At 43.4% G+C, this 12,435-nt stretch overlaps 1 protein-coding gene across 1 annotated transcript in view; it reads right to left on the bottom strand.

Moving 5' to 3' along the window:
• The window catches only part of LOC124545305 (fatty acyl-CoA reductase 1-like), a 233,108-nt gene that overhangs the window by 162,543 nt on the left and 58,130 nt on the right, over positions 1-12,435 (bottom strand). Inside the window, exon 2 of the mRNA XM_047124202.1 lies at positions 9,868-10,178. Within this exon, the coding sequence (XP_046980158.1) occupies positions 9,868-10,161 (294 nt within the window). The 5' untranslated portion in view covers positions 10,162-10,178. The remainder of the gene's footprint in view (positions 1-9,867; positions 10,179-12,435) is intronic.

The raw sequence follows: 12,435 nt of genomic DNA, 5'->3' as shown, positions 1-12,435 counted from the left end.
GCTCCCCACACCATGATGCCGGGTGTTGGCCCTGTGTGCCTCGGTCGTATGCAGTCCTGATTGTGGCGCTCACCTGCACGGCGCCAAACACGCATACGACCATCATTGGCACCGAGGCAGAAGCGACTCTCATCGCTGAAGACGACACGTCTCCATTCGTCCCTCCATTCACGCCTGTCGCGACACCACTGGAGGCGGGCTGCACGATGTTGGGGCGTGAGCGGAAGACGGCCTAACGGTGTGCGGGACCGTAGCCCAGCTTCATGGAGACGGTTGGGAATGGTCCTCGCCGATACCCCAGGAGCAACAGTGTCCCTAATTTGCTGGGAAGTGGCGGTGCGGACCCCTACGGCACTGCGTAGGATCCTACGGTCTTGGCGTGCATCCGTGCGTCGCTGCGGTCCGGTCCCAGGTCGACGGGCACGTGCACCTTCCGCCGACCACTGGCGACAACATCGATGTACTGTGGAGACCTCACGCCCCACGTGTTGAGCAATTCGGCGGTACGTCCACCCGGCCTCCCGCATGCCCACTATACGCCCTCGCTCAAAGTCCGTCAACTGCACATACGGTTCACGTCCACGCTGTCGCGGCATGCTACCAGTGTTAAAGACTGCGATGGAGCTCCGTATGCCACGGCAAACTGGCTGACACTGACGGCGGCGGTGCACAAATGCTGCGCAGCTAGCGCCATTCGACGGCCAACACAGCGGTTCCTGGTGTGTCCGCTGTGCCGTGCGTGTGATCATTGCTTGTACAGCCCTCTCGCAGTGTCCGGAGCAAGTATGGTGGGTCTGACACACCGGTGTCAATGTGTTCTTTTTTCCATTTCCAGGAGTGTATTTATAGCTTAATTTGCAAAAGAGTGGATGTACGCATTAGTTTACATACCTTACATGATACTATTCGACATTTGTGTTGGTAGCTAGTGTGCTACACAATCTACAACTTAATTTTTATTTTTCTGTTCATTATGCATTTACAAACGGATCTGAGTTTATATCACGTTTTTTGTGTGTAACTTAAGGGCTTCGATGTTGCAGTGCTTTCCCATATGCTGTTCGCGAGGTGAATAGGCTGATTCTGTGACCTCTGATCGCTTGACATTGCACTTTCTCCGATTTTTAATAACATAGGCTGAGTATTCACCGCCATTACGTGTTGTTGTGGCTGTGTAGTCTTCATTTGTTGTGTAGCGTGTTTGGCTGGGTGAGGCGACCGAGTTTGAAGTGTATTTGGCGTTTGTGGCGTTTGGTTTGTGTGTGTGTGTGTGTGTGTGTGTGTGTGTGTGTGTGGGTGTGTGTGGGTGTGTGGGTGTGTGTGTGTGTGTTTAGGACTGGGGCAGAGAGAGAGAGAGAGAGAGAGAGAGAGAGGACGGGTGTTCTTTTTCTTTTCCTTTCCTTGAGTAGTTTAGTGCGGGTGTTATTTATATATTTCTTCAATTGTGGTAGAGAGGATTTTATTGCACAGTGATGTGTATTCATTTAGTACTTTCTTTCCTTCGGATATTGATTTTGTCTGTTAATTTTTGGTATAAGCTGCTACTAGTTTTAAGGATGTGTTAGTTTCAATATTTGTTGGGTTGTAATTGTGTGCTATCAAGTGGTCTGTGAATGTTGAGTGCGAGGTATTGCTTTTCAGTGCTCTGAGATGTTCTGTATACCTTGTTCTGAAATTCCTGCATGTTTGACCCACATATACTGACTGACAACAGTTGCAAGTAAGTTGGTATATAGTATACCAGACTGGCTGTATGTGCCAGTGTTGACGGTATTTCTTCCAAGCCTACTTTGTGTTGTGTTGTTGGTTCTGTATGCTATGTCGAGTCCTTATTTGTTTAGTATATTACCCTCCCTGTGTGTGAATTCGTTGTTGTAAGTCATTATGTGCCATTTGTTGCTAACTGTCTGCTGATTTGTTGTGTGTTGTGTTATGTTTGTTCGTGTGTGTGTTTCATTGTTATGTGTTGTTTGTTTTTGTATTTTTTAGTTTATTTTGTCTACTCTCTTTGCATCATATCCATTATTCTGTACAATTTGTTTTATTGCGTTCAGTTCTTGTGTGTAATCATGTTTGTTCATGGGTATCTTGTTCAGTCTGTGTAGTAAACATCTGAAGCTGACTTATTTGTGAGTCATGGGGTGATTGGTTTTGTTATGAATAATGGTGCTGGTGATTGTGGGTTTTTCGTAGATTGTGGAGTCGTGTTCATTGTTTCTTTTGTGTATGGTTAGATCTAAGAAATTAAGTTATCATCTGTTTGTGTTTCAGTGACGAACTGTATTTGTGGGTGGGTGGACTTTATGTTGTCATGAAGTGCTTCTATGTGATGCTGTGGTTCATCTATTAAGCAAATTACGTCATCTGCATAACTGTACCAATATATTATTTTTTACCGTTGTAGCGGCACCACCGTTTAAGATAGGGAAAGCTAGTTTTGTGTGATATTCTGAGCACAAGTTACAGCCAGGTGAGAGCTGGATTGCAGTAAGTTACGCTGACCAGCGGTTGCGAAGTGGAATGGAGACCACAGGGGTCATCGAACCGCTGAAAAGAGTAAACGCAAGTGGTTTGCATGGCGCAAGCTATAGGCAGAAGGGGCCCACTGGCGCAACCGGGGTGTGGGGCGTACGTGACTCGGAGCGATGCGTTAGCGAAACACAGGCGCTCAGCCGATTATAAATAAATGTCAACTTCTAACGAGGTTCATTCAAGTGTGGCAGCTCTCCTGGACGGCAGGGCGTCTCACACTACTGGCGACACACGGCAGCAACAGATGGGGCGACAGCGTTCCAGTCCACGGCGGGTCGTTGGTTCGACCCTCTGAGGCCAACACGGGGATTCAAGTGTGGCAGCTCTTCTGGACGGCGGCGCGTGTCACACTGCCGGGCCACACGCAGCAACAGATGGGGCGACAGCGTCCCAGTCCACGGCAGGTCGTTAGTTCGACCCTCTGAGGCCGACAAGGGGTCCGCAGCCAGCCAGGGTAGGCCACGCTTCGGGTCCCTACCGCGGGCAGTCGCCTCGTCTCCCGACACATGCCGGAGACTTACATGACGAGGGCCGCAAATTTGGACGCCGGATAGCGGGGCGGTCTTTGCCGCCACGTTCCCAGCTACGCCAGCCGAGGATGAAGACACAGTGAGGCCGGCCTATGACTCCCGGTGGAGCAGCGCGGAGTCAACGGGGACGGTGGCCGCTCAGTCGGTTGCTGGCGCAGCCACCCTGACGTAATCGGAACTCTACAGATGGCGAACAAGGCCGGCACGACATAGCGTTACGTTGCACAGGTCGCTAGGACAGTGGACTCAACAATGCGGTGCCTGTGACACGGACCGAGGTGAACGAATCTCTGTAGTAGAAACGAATAAATCATTTGAAAAGCTCGTCCGAGTTTTAATACGGCACCTCCACTACATTTGGAGTCACTACGCAACATTTGGCGTCGGATACCTCTACACTGGTTTGGAAACTGCCTAATGTGTAAACATTGGGCAGTGTGAGCATTTCCATCTGCTGCCCCAGAAGCACAATGCAGGTATTCCATTTCCTCCCAAGAACACCACTCCATTTCTAGTCTGCTCCACACTATAGCAAACACAAGAGTGTCCCTATTTGATGATAAACTGACACAGAGCAAACCAGACTCCGCAGTGTGCACAGGTACTGCCTTCTATGCAACCCCTATCAAACAGGCATTTGCACAGCCAATAGCAATGTGTTCACATCCCAGTAAGAGGCGAAAAACCCGTAGTGTTGTCCCACATGGAATATCTGCAGCTATGTTGGCTATAGCGTTTTCAAATAAAGCTCATAAAACCTCATTCCGATGTTTCTGTCACCTGGATGTAATAAATACATTGGAATCGTTGCCCTGCAGACCTTCTACCAGCGCAATTCGGATGGCATGTTGTGTGCCTACATTCTTTACAGTGTGTGACACTGTTCAATGACGCCTAGTCCTGCGTGCTGAGGGATGCAGACATGGATTGCTATGTGAAATATGCCTGTTATGACAGGCTCTACCACCCCTCTCGTTTTCCACATTCATTCCATGAATATGTGTATATACAGATTTGGCACTCAACAATTCGGAAACTGCCTAACACACACACACACACACACACACACACACACACACACACATATATATATATATATATATATATGTATATATATATATCAATCCAAATGTTTATTAAGCATGTAAGAATCTGAAGTAAATGGGTCAAGAAGTTTTAAGTATTTAAGTTAACTTTTTCAATACCACTGTCTTTGCCTATGCCACTGGCAATTTTATTAGAGTATATATAGGACGTATATCTTCAACATCTACGTGGATAACCTGCAAATCACATTTAAGTGCCTGGCAGACGGTTAATCGAACCACCTTCACAATTCTCTATTATTCCAATCTCGTGTAGTGCGCGGAGAGAATGAACACCTATATCTTTCAGTACAGGCTCTGATTTCCCTTGTTTTATCGAGGTGATCGTTTAGTCCTATGTAGGTCGGTATCAAAAAAATATTTTCTCATTCGGAGGAGAAAATTGGTGATTGGAATTACGAGAGAAGATTCCGTCACAACGAAAAACGCCTTTCTTTTAATGATGTCCATCCCAAATCCTGTATCATTTCTGTGACACTCTCTCCCATATTTCGCAATAATACAAAACGTCCTCCACTTCTTTGAACTTTTTCGATGTACTCCGTCAGTTCTATCTGGTACGGATCCCACACAGTGCAGCAGTATTCTAAAAGAGGATGGACAAGCGAAGTGTTGGCAGTCACCTTAATAGATCTGTTGCATTTTCTAAGTGTCCTGCCAATGAAGCGCAGCGTTTGGTTAGCCTTTCCCACAACATTTTCTGTGTTCCTTCCAATTTCAGTTGTTCGTAATTGTAATACCTAGGTATTTAGTTGAATTTACCGCTTTTAGATGAGCCTGATTTGAGGTGTAACTGAAGTTTGATGAATTCCTTTTAGCACTCATGTGGATGACCTCACACTTTTCGTTATTTAGGTTCAATTGCCAACTTTCGCACCATTCACATATCTTTTCTAAATCGTTTTTCAATTTCTTTTGACCTTCTTATGACTTTATTAGATGATAAACGACAGCGTCATCTGCAAACAATCTAAGACGGCTGCTCAGATTGCCTCCCAAATCGTTTATTTAGATAAGGAATAGCAAAGGGCCTATAACGCTACCTTGGTGAACGCCAGAAATCATTTCTGTTTTACTCGATGACTTTCCGTCAATTACTACGAATTGTGACCTTTCTGATATGAAATCACAAATCCAGTCACATAACTGAGTCGATATTCCATAAGCACGCAATTTCACTACAAGCCACTTGTGTGGTACAGTGTTAAAAGCCTTCCGGAAATCGAGAAAGACGGAATCGATCTGAAATCCCTTGTCAGTAGCACTCAACACTTCATGTGAATAAAGAGCTAGATGTTTTTAATTGGAACGATGTTTTCTAAACGCATCTTGACTGTGTGTCAATAGACAGTTTTCTCGAGGTAATTCATAATGTTTGAACACTATATATGTTCCAAAATCCTGCTGCATACCGACGTTAACGATATGGGCCTGTAATTTAGTGTATTACTCCTTCTACCTTTCTTGAATATTAGTGTGACCTGTGCAACTTTCCAGTCTTTGGGAATATTATGGAATATTTACTTCGGCTTATTTTGTGAAGGCATTTCGGAAGGCTGTGTTTAGTAACTCTTCTTTGGCAGCACTGTCTTCGATAGTATGTCCATTGCTACCGCGCAGAGAAAGCATTGATTGCTTCTTGCCGCTAACATACTTCACATACGACCAGAATCTCTTTTTATTTCCTGCCAGGTTTCGAGACAAAGTTTCGTTGTGAAAACTGTTATAAGGATCTCGCACTGAAGTCCGTGCTAAATTTCGAGCTTCTGTAAAATATCGCCAATCTTGGGGACTTTGCGTCTGTTTAAATTTGGCATGTTTGCTTCGTTGCTTCAGGAACGGTGTTCTGACCCGTTCTGTGTACCAAGGAGGATCAACTCCGTCGTTTGTTAATTTATTTGGTATAAATCTCTCAGTTGCTGTCGATACTGTTTCTTTGAATCAAAGCCACATCTGGTCTACACTTATAATATTTATTTGGAATGGTGGAGATTGTCTCCCAGGAAGACATCAAAGGAATTTTTATCTGCTTTTCTGAATAGATATATTTTTCACTTATTTTTCGAGGATTTGGGGATTACAGTATTCATTCTCGCTACGATAGCCCTATGTTCACTATTCCCTGAATCGGTTTTGAGTTCGTTATTAACTCAGGAATATTTGTTGCTATGAGGTCAAGTGTGTTTTCACAATCGTTTACTATTCGCATGGGCTCACGAACTAACTACTCGAAATAATTTTCAGAGAATGCGTTTAGCACAATTTCGGATGATATTTTATGCGTACTTCCGGTATTCAACATGCATTTTCGCCAGCATATCGAGGGACAATTAAAGTCACTACTAATTATTATCGTATGAGTCGGGTACGTGTTTGAAACCAAACTGAAGTTTCTTTGAATCTTTCAGCTACTGTATCATCTGAATTAGGAGGTCGGTAAAAGGACACAATGACCTCTGCCCATACTAACTCACAGGAAGTATCTACTTCAATTTCACGACAAGTTAAACTACCTCTGACAGCAACAATCACGCCACCGCCAACCGTGTTTAGCTTATCCTTTCGGAACACCGTTAGGTTCTTCGCAAAAATTTCGGCTGAGCTTGTATCCGGCCTTAGCCAGATTTCAGTGCCTATGATGATTTGAGCATCAGTGCTTTCTATTATCGCTTGGGCTCTAGTACTTTACCAACATCTTGTAAGCAAGACTGGCAATCCATACCACTTGGGTTAGTCGCTCGAAACCACAGAGAATCTCTTCTGATCCAAAGTGACACATATCATTGGTACCGACGTGAGTAACTACCTGCAGTTGGCTACACGCTGTGGTCTTCATGGGATCCTGGCGGGCCCTTACCACATTTGGAATGACTCCACCCGGTATACAGAGTGTACACTAGTTTTCTTTCCCTTCTTGTCAGCCAAGTCCCTAAGGGGCCCATAACGTGTTTTATATGACCTACATCAATTTAAATTTTTATTAGAGCATTGTGCAAAAACTTGCAGTAAATTGGTTAAGGATCTTTCAAGACTGTTGCTGACAAAGTTTTCCATTTATGTGTTTTATATATATGATTACATTCCTGAGGTATTAAAATATGTGTATCTGAATGCTTATTGGAGTAAATCCAATGTAAATCGGCCAAGGACTTTTTGAGATTTTGGAAACAACATTTCTTATTTATATGTCATATATACAGTTATATATTTCATATATGGAAAAAATATGTAGCTTATACCCATCTGAATGTTTATTAGACCAATGTGTAAATATCTGATGTAATTCTGTGAGGAATTCTTCACAGCTTTTGGGAATAAGTCCTGGTCTTTATATAGTATTGTAGATGATGGATAACATTTATGGAACTTACAGTTCAAACTAGACAGTCTACAGAAGAGGTTGCTGTATTAACAAATGTTGTACATCAATACGTGAGAATATGTATGACTTCACCACACCAGAAATGAATCTGCTACTACTTAAGCTTATTCACATATGATGCTGCGTGAAACAGTTTATAAACAGAAAAATAGTGCCAGGCATGTGTGTATGTTCTTACCCCAAAAAATCTCTGCATGTTAAGGAAGACTTTATTTAATAAAATGAGTGCATGGGAGGAACATCCTGCATTTTGACGCTTGATTTGGGAGTCCACAGTTATGTTTTAGCCATAAACCGTAAGCTACACAAGAAATGCGCTCTTCCTGTAGCTGACATATTATTTTTATACAGATAGAGAACAATAATACAAAAATTTAACATGTACAAACAGCATAGTGAAAAGTCATTTTACAGTCCATAGTCATGTTTTAGGCTTCTAATGTAGGTATCATAATAACTTTCTCTTACAGTAGCTGACACACTATTTTACCTGTCTGTGATTTACGGAACAGTAATACATATATTTAAGACGCGCTAATTTCATTGACTTAAGCATTGTGTGTATGTACTTACGTATTTTTCATAAATAATATAGATGTGAAAATACTGATCCTTACAAAAGTGTTGTCAATATCTTTACAAATTTTAGAGTAGGTAATAAGACTGTGACCCTTGATAAGAATGTTCAAGCAGTTTAGACATTGAAATACTAAAAGCTACACCAATATTTTCAAATTCTATATGAATGTTGAGAGACGTTTAAGACATGATAATAACAGTGTGACATTTGGCAAGCATATTATTATAGCTACCATATGTTTTGAGAACCGTTACAGAACAGTACTACAGACAATATAGGTGTGGAAATATTGACTTTTGGGACTTACGTGGGACTTACACCATGTGCAGTACGTTGATCGCTCTATGCTTATTGACAAGCAGCTTTAAGTGTAAATTATATGAGCTATAGCGTCACATGTGTTTTGGTAAATAATACAGACATATCAGAAGTGAAAATATTTAAGTTTCGCGTTCACAGTGCCTTGCACTAAGTGAGGTACAAAGATAGAGGGCAAGGTACAAAGAAAAAAAAATGGGTATTGGGTATTTCGTTTTAATTGTTGGTAAACAACTAGGGTGCGGAATGAGATTTCCACTCTGCAGCGGAGTGTGCGCTGATATGAAACTTCCTGACATATTAGAACTGTGTGCCTGACCGAGACTCGAACTCGGGACCTTTGCCTTTCGGACAAGTGCTCTACCATCTGAGCTACCCAAGCACGACTCACGACCCGTCTTCACAGCTTCGATTCTGTCAGTACCTCGTCTTCTACCTTCCAAACTTCACAGAAGCTCTTCTGCGAAAGGCAAAGGTCTCGAGTTCGAGTCTCGGCCCGCCACACGGCTTTAATCTGCCAGGAAGTTTCAACTATGGTTTGTAAAATACTAGGCTGCAATTGAGGAAGGGTAAAATGTGTGTGTTTTGCCCTAGAAACTCTGACGTCCGACGTGGCATGGCCTAAGATGCTTAAAAGGTCTCTGATTGGTCTATTTTCAAGACTGGGGCATGTCTGAGAGGGATGCACAATGAGATAACAGAAAGGGGGCATTATATGTGACGTTATGATGATGTCATAGATAAGGGTCGTGGATTGTAACGTCATGAATGTAAGGAAAACTAGCACGAAACACTCTTGCCCTATTACTAATAAGTGAATACAGCAGTGCATGAGAATGAAGTCATGGTAATAGTAATGAATATGATCATACAACGACACTTTTCACGATTAGTATTTACATTCTTGGCGACATATGTTGAGCTTTTTGAGTAACTCTGCTGTTATATAGTGTTATAGCATCTGATGTCATTCCTCAAACAGTGTACTGCCATCTCTTCAGGGTTATTTCGCGTGGAAAAATGCACAACCACTCCTTATTGCTCCTAACTGGAATACTGCAGTAAGGTACTTGCGTGTTACCATGTTGGACGTGACACTAATGAGCATAAGAGTTATGTACATGGATCTAAATTTGGCAGGTAAATGTAGAAGCAAGCACATTACCTCATATTCAAAGAATCGTTGCATTCAACATGTACTAATGTGGCCAACTTTCAAAACTAACTCGCGCAAATAATTTCACACTTGTTTGGTTTTCTTTTGAATACTTTCCATACATCATTATTGATGAAATGCGCATATTTACGTCACATGATGGAGCAAATTGTCTCTTCTTCCTTTAATTGTGTTAAGGTATATGGATATATGAACTTTTCTGGTGCTGTATATCGCGTTTCGGACAACAGCCGCACAGTTACCACTGTCTCCAGGTGAGAACGTAGTCGCTCCCGCAGCGGCACGCCCTTCTTGTCCCTGACGAGCACGTAGACCACGGAGACGCCGGGGCAGGAGCGCAGCAGCTTCTCGAGTACGAGGCTGCCGACGAAGCCGGTGGCGCCCGTGAGGAGGACCGCAGCGCCGTCGTAGAAGGCCGCCACCTCACTGCACCGCTGCAGCTCCTCTGGCGGCACCCAGTCCAGCGGGTCCCCCTCCAGCTCCCTCGCCTCGTCCTCTGGCGTCATCACGCGAGGGTGCAGCTCACAGCACGTCATTCCGCCTTTCTACTGCTCTGCAACCGCAGACCACAAAAAATACGAGGGTCAGTCAAATGAAAACCTTAACTATTTTTTAAATATTATTTATTGTGCAGAAGTGGTACAAATCTGTATCACTTTTCAACATAATCTCCCCCACGCTCAATGCAAGTCCTCCAGTGCTTACAAACTGCACAAATTCCTTTAGAAAATAATTCTTTTGGTAGTCCGCCCAACCACTCATGCACCACGTGGCGCACCTCCTCATCAGAAGTGAACTTCTTTCCTCCCGTTGCGTCTTCGAGTGGTCCAAACATATGGAAATCACTTGGGGGCAAGGTCTGGTGAGTATGGTGGATGAGGAAGACATTCAAAATGCACGTCTGTGATTGTTGCAAATTTGTACGGGCAGTGTGGGGCCTTGCATTGTCATGTTGCAAAAGGACACCTGCTGACAGCAATCCACGTCGCTCTGATTTGATTGCAGGCCGCAGATGATTTTTTAGGAGATCTATGTGTGATGCACTGGTGACAGTGGTCCCTCTAGGCATGTAGTGCTCCATAACGACGCCTTTTTGGTCCCAAAAGAGAGTCAGCATAACTTTCCCTGCTGATGGTTCTGTTCGAAATTTCTTTGGTTTTGGTGATGAGGAATGGCGCCATTCCTTGCTCGCTCTCTTCATTTCCGGTTGGTGTAAGTGAACCCAGGTTTCGTCCCCAGTAACGATTCTTGCAAGGAAGCCATCTCCTTCTCGTTCAAAGCGCCGAAGAAGTTCTCCACAAGCATCAACACGTCGTTCTCTCATTTCAGGAGTCAGTTGCCGTGGCACCCATCATGCAAACACTTTGTGAAACTGGAGCACGTCATGCACAATAGGGTGTGCTGACCCATGACTGATCTGTAAACATGCTGCAATGTCATCCAGTGTCACTCGGCGGTTTTCCTTCACTATGGCTTCAACTGCTGCAATGTTCTGTGGAGTCACAGCTCGTTGTGCCTGACCTGCACGAGGAGCATCTTCCACCGAAGTCACACTATTTACGAACTTCCTACTCCATTCGTATACTTGCTGCTGCGACAAACATGTATCACCGTACTCAACCTTCATTCGTCAATGAATTTCAATAGGTTTCACATCTTCACTACGCTAAAACCGAATGACAGAACGCTGTTCTTCCCTGGTGCAAGTCGCTAGTGGGGTGGCCATATTTATACTGATACTGTGTGCATCTGTACTATGCTGCCACCTACAGGCCATTCTGCACGCTGTTTGTAGCACGCTTACCAATTTGCAGGATAACGGCGCGAAATTCGGATTTGTTATTACAAATTTAATGTTTTCATTTGACTCACCCTCGTACAACTAATGGGCAAGGACAATCAGGCACTTGCATCTACATTTAGACTATCAACCTCAACTGCCAGGATAAATAATGAGGTTATAATGATAACAGTGCATTATTTTTATTGTGTTTCGCAAAAGAATTTTGCTGAAACCCTGTAAGATACAGTCATTGAACGTAAAGTGTACATTCTCCGTTGTTACTTGATTTCTTCTCAGAGAAGGCTGATGAGATGCCAGATGATGCCTGGGATACAGCATCATGTTATACACATGCATAAGAAACCTGGCACAGGGCATCATGTTATACACGTTAAGTGTCAAATCGAGTAGCAAAGCATTCATAACAACCCACAAGCGTGCACTGCAGTGAATCGTACATGAATGGCAGTAATTTATTAGTGTTCATAAAATACAAATATGAATGTCTCAAAGTACTACAGAAACAAAAAAAATTGTCTCCTGTAAATCAGAGAGGTTACAATGTCCTAAATGTAGTAATTAGGTTAGTCTAAATAGTTCAAGAAGTTCCAAAGAACTTTACAGGTATACGACTTATAAACATGGCCGATACGTGAAAAGATGCTCGTATGTGGACTCACCAGTTTACTTAAATAAGATGTTAAGTGTTAAGTTACCTTGATTACAACAACATTTCGGTCATTTGGTCCATGTACGACAGTGCACGGTATCAATATGTTCCAAAAAGCCGCTCGCGAAAATACGATTTTGAGAGGCTCATATCTTGGTTTCTGTCGATCACAGAAATAAGTAGTGAGGTGTTTTGGATGGCGTTTGGCCTAGCGACCATTTGCATACTCCTCAGAAGATTGATCATCCTACAGTACAGGATGAAATTTAAACAGTGCACACTTCCTCCAGCCTACGCAAACTGAACAAATCGTTCGTTATTTTGCATTAGGTGTGGTCTAGCGTGGACTTTTAGTGG

The sequence above is a fragment of the Schistocerca americana genome, chromosome 8, assembly GCF_021461395.2.
Source record: "Schistocerca americana isolate TAMUIC-IGC-003095 chromosome 8, iqSchAmer2.1, whole genome shotgun sequence".
In the NCBI taxonomy this organism is placed as follows: Eukaryota; Metazoa; Arthropoda; class Insecta; order Orthoptera; family Acrididae; genus Schistocerca; species Schistocerca americana.
Note: the sequence above shows the minus strand (reverse complement) of the source record. Positions and strands in the feature narration are given on the sequence as shown.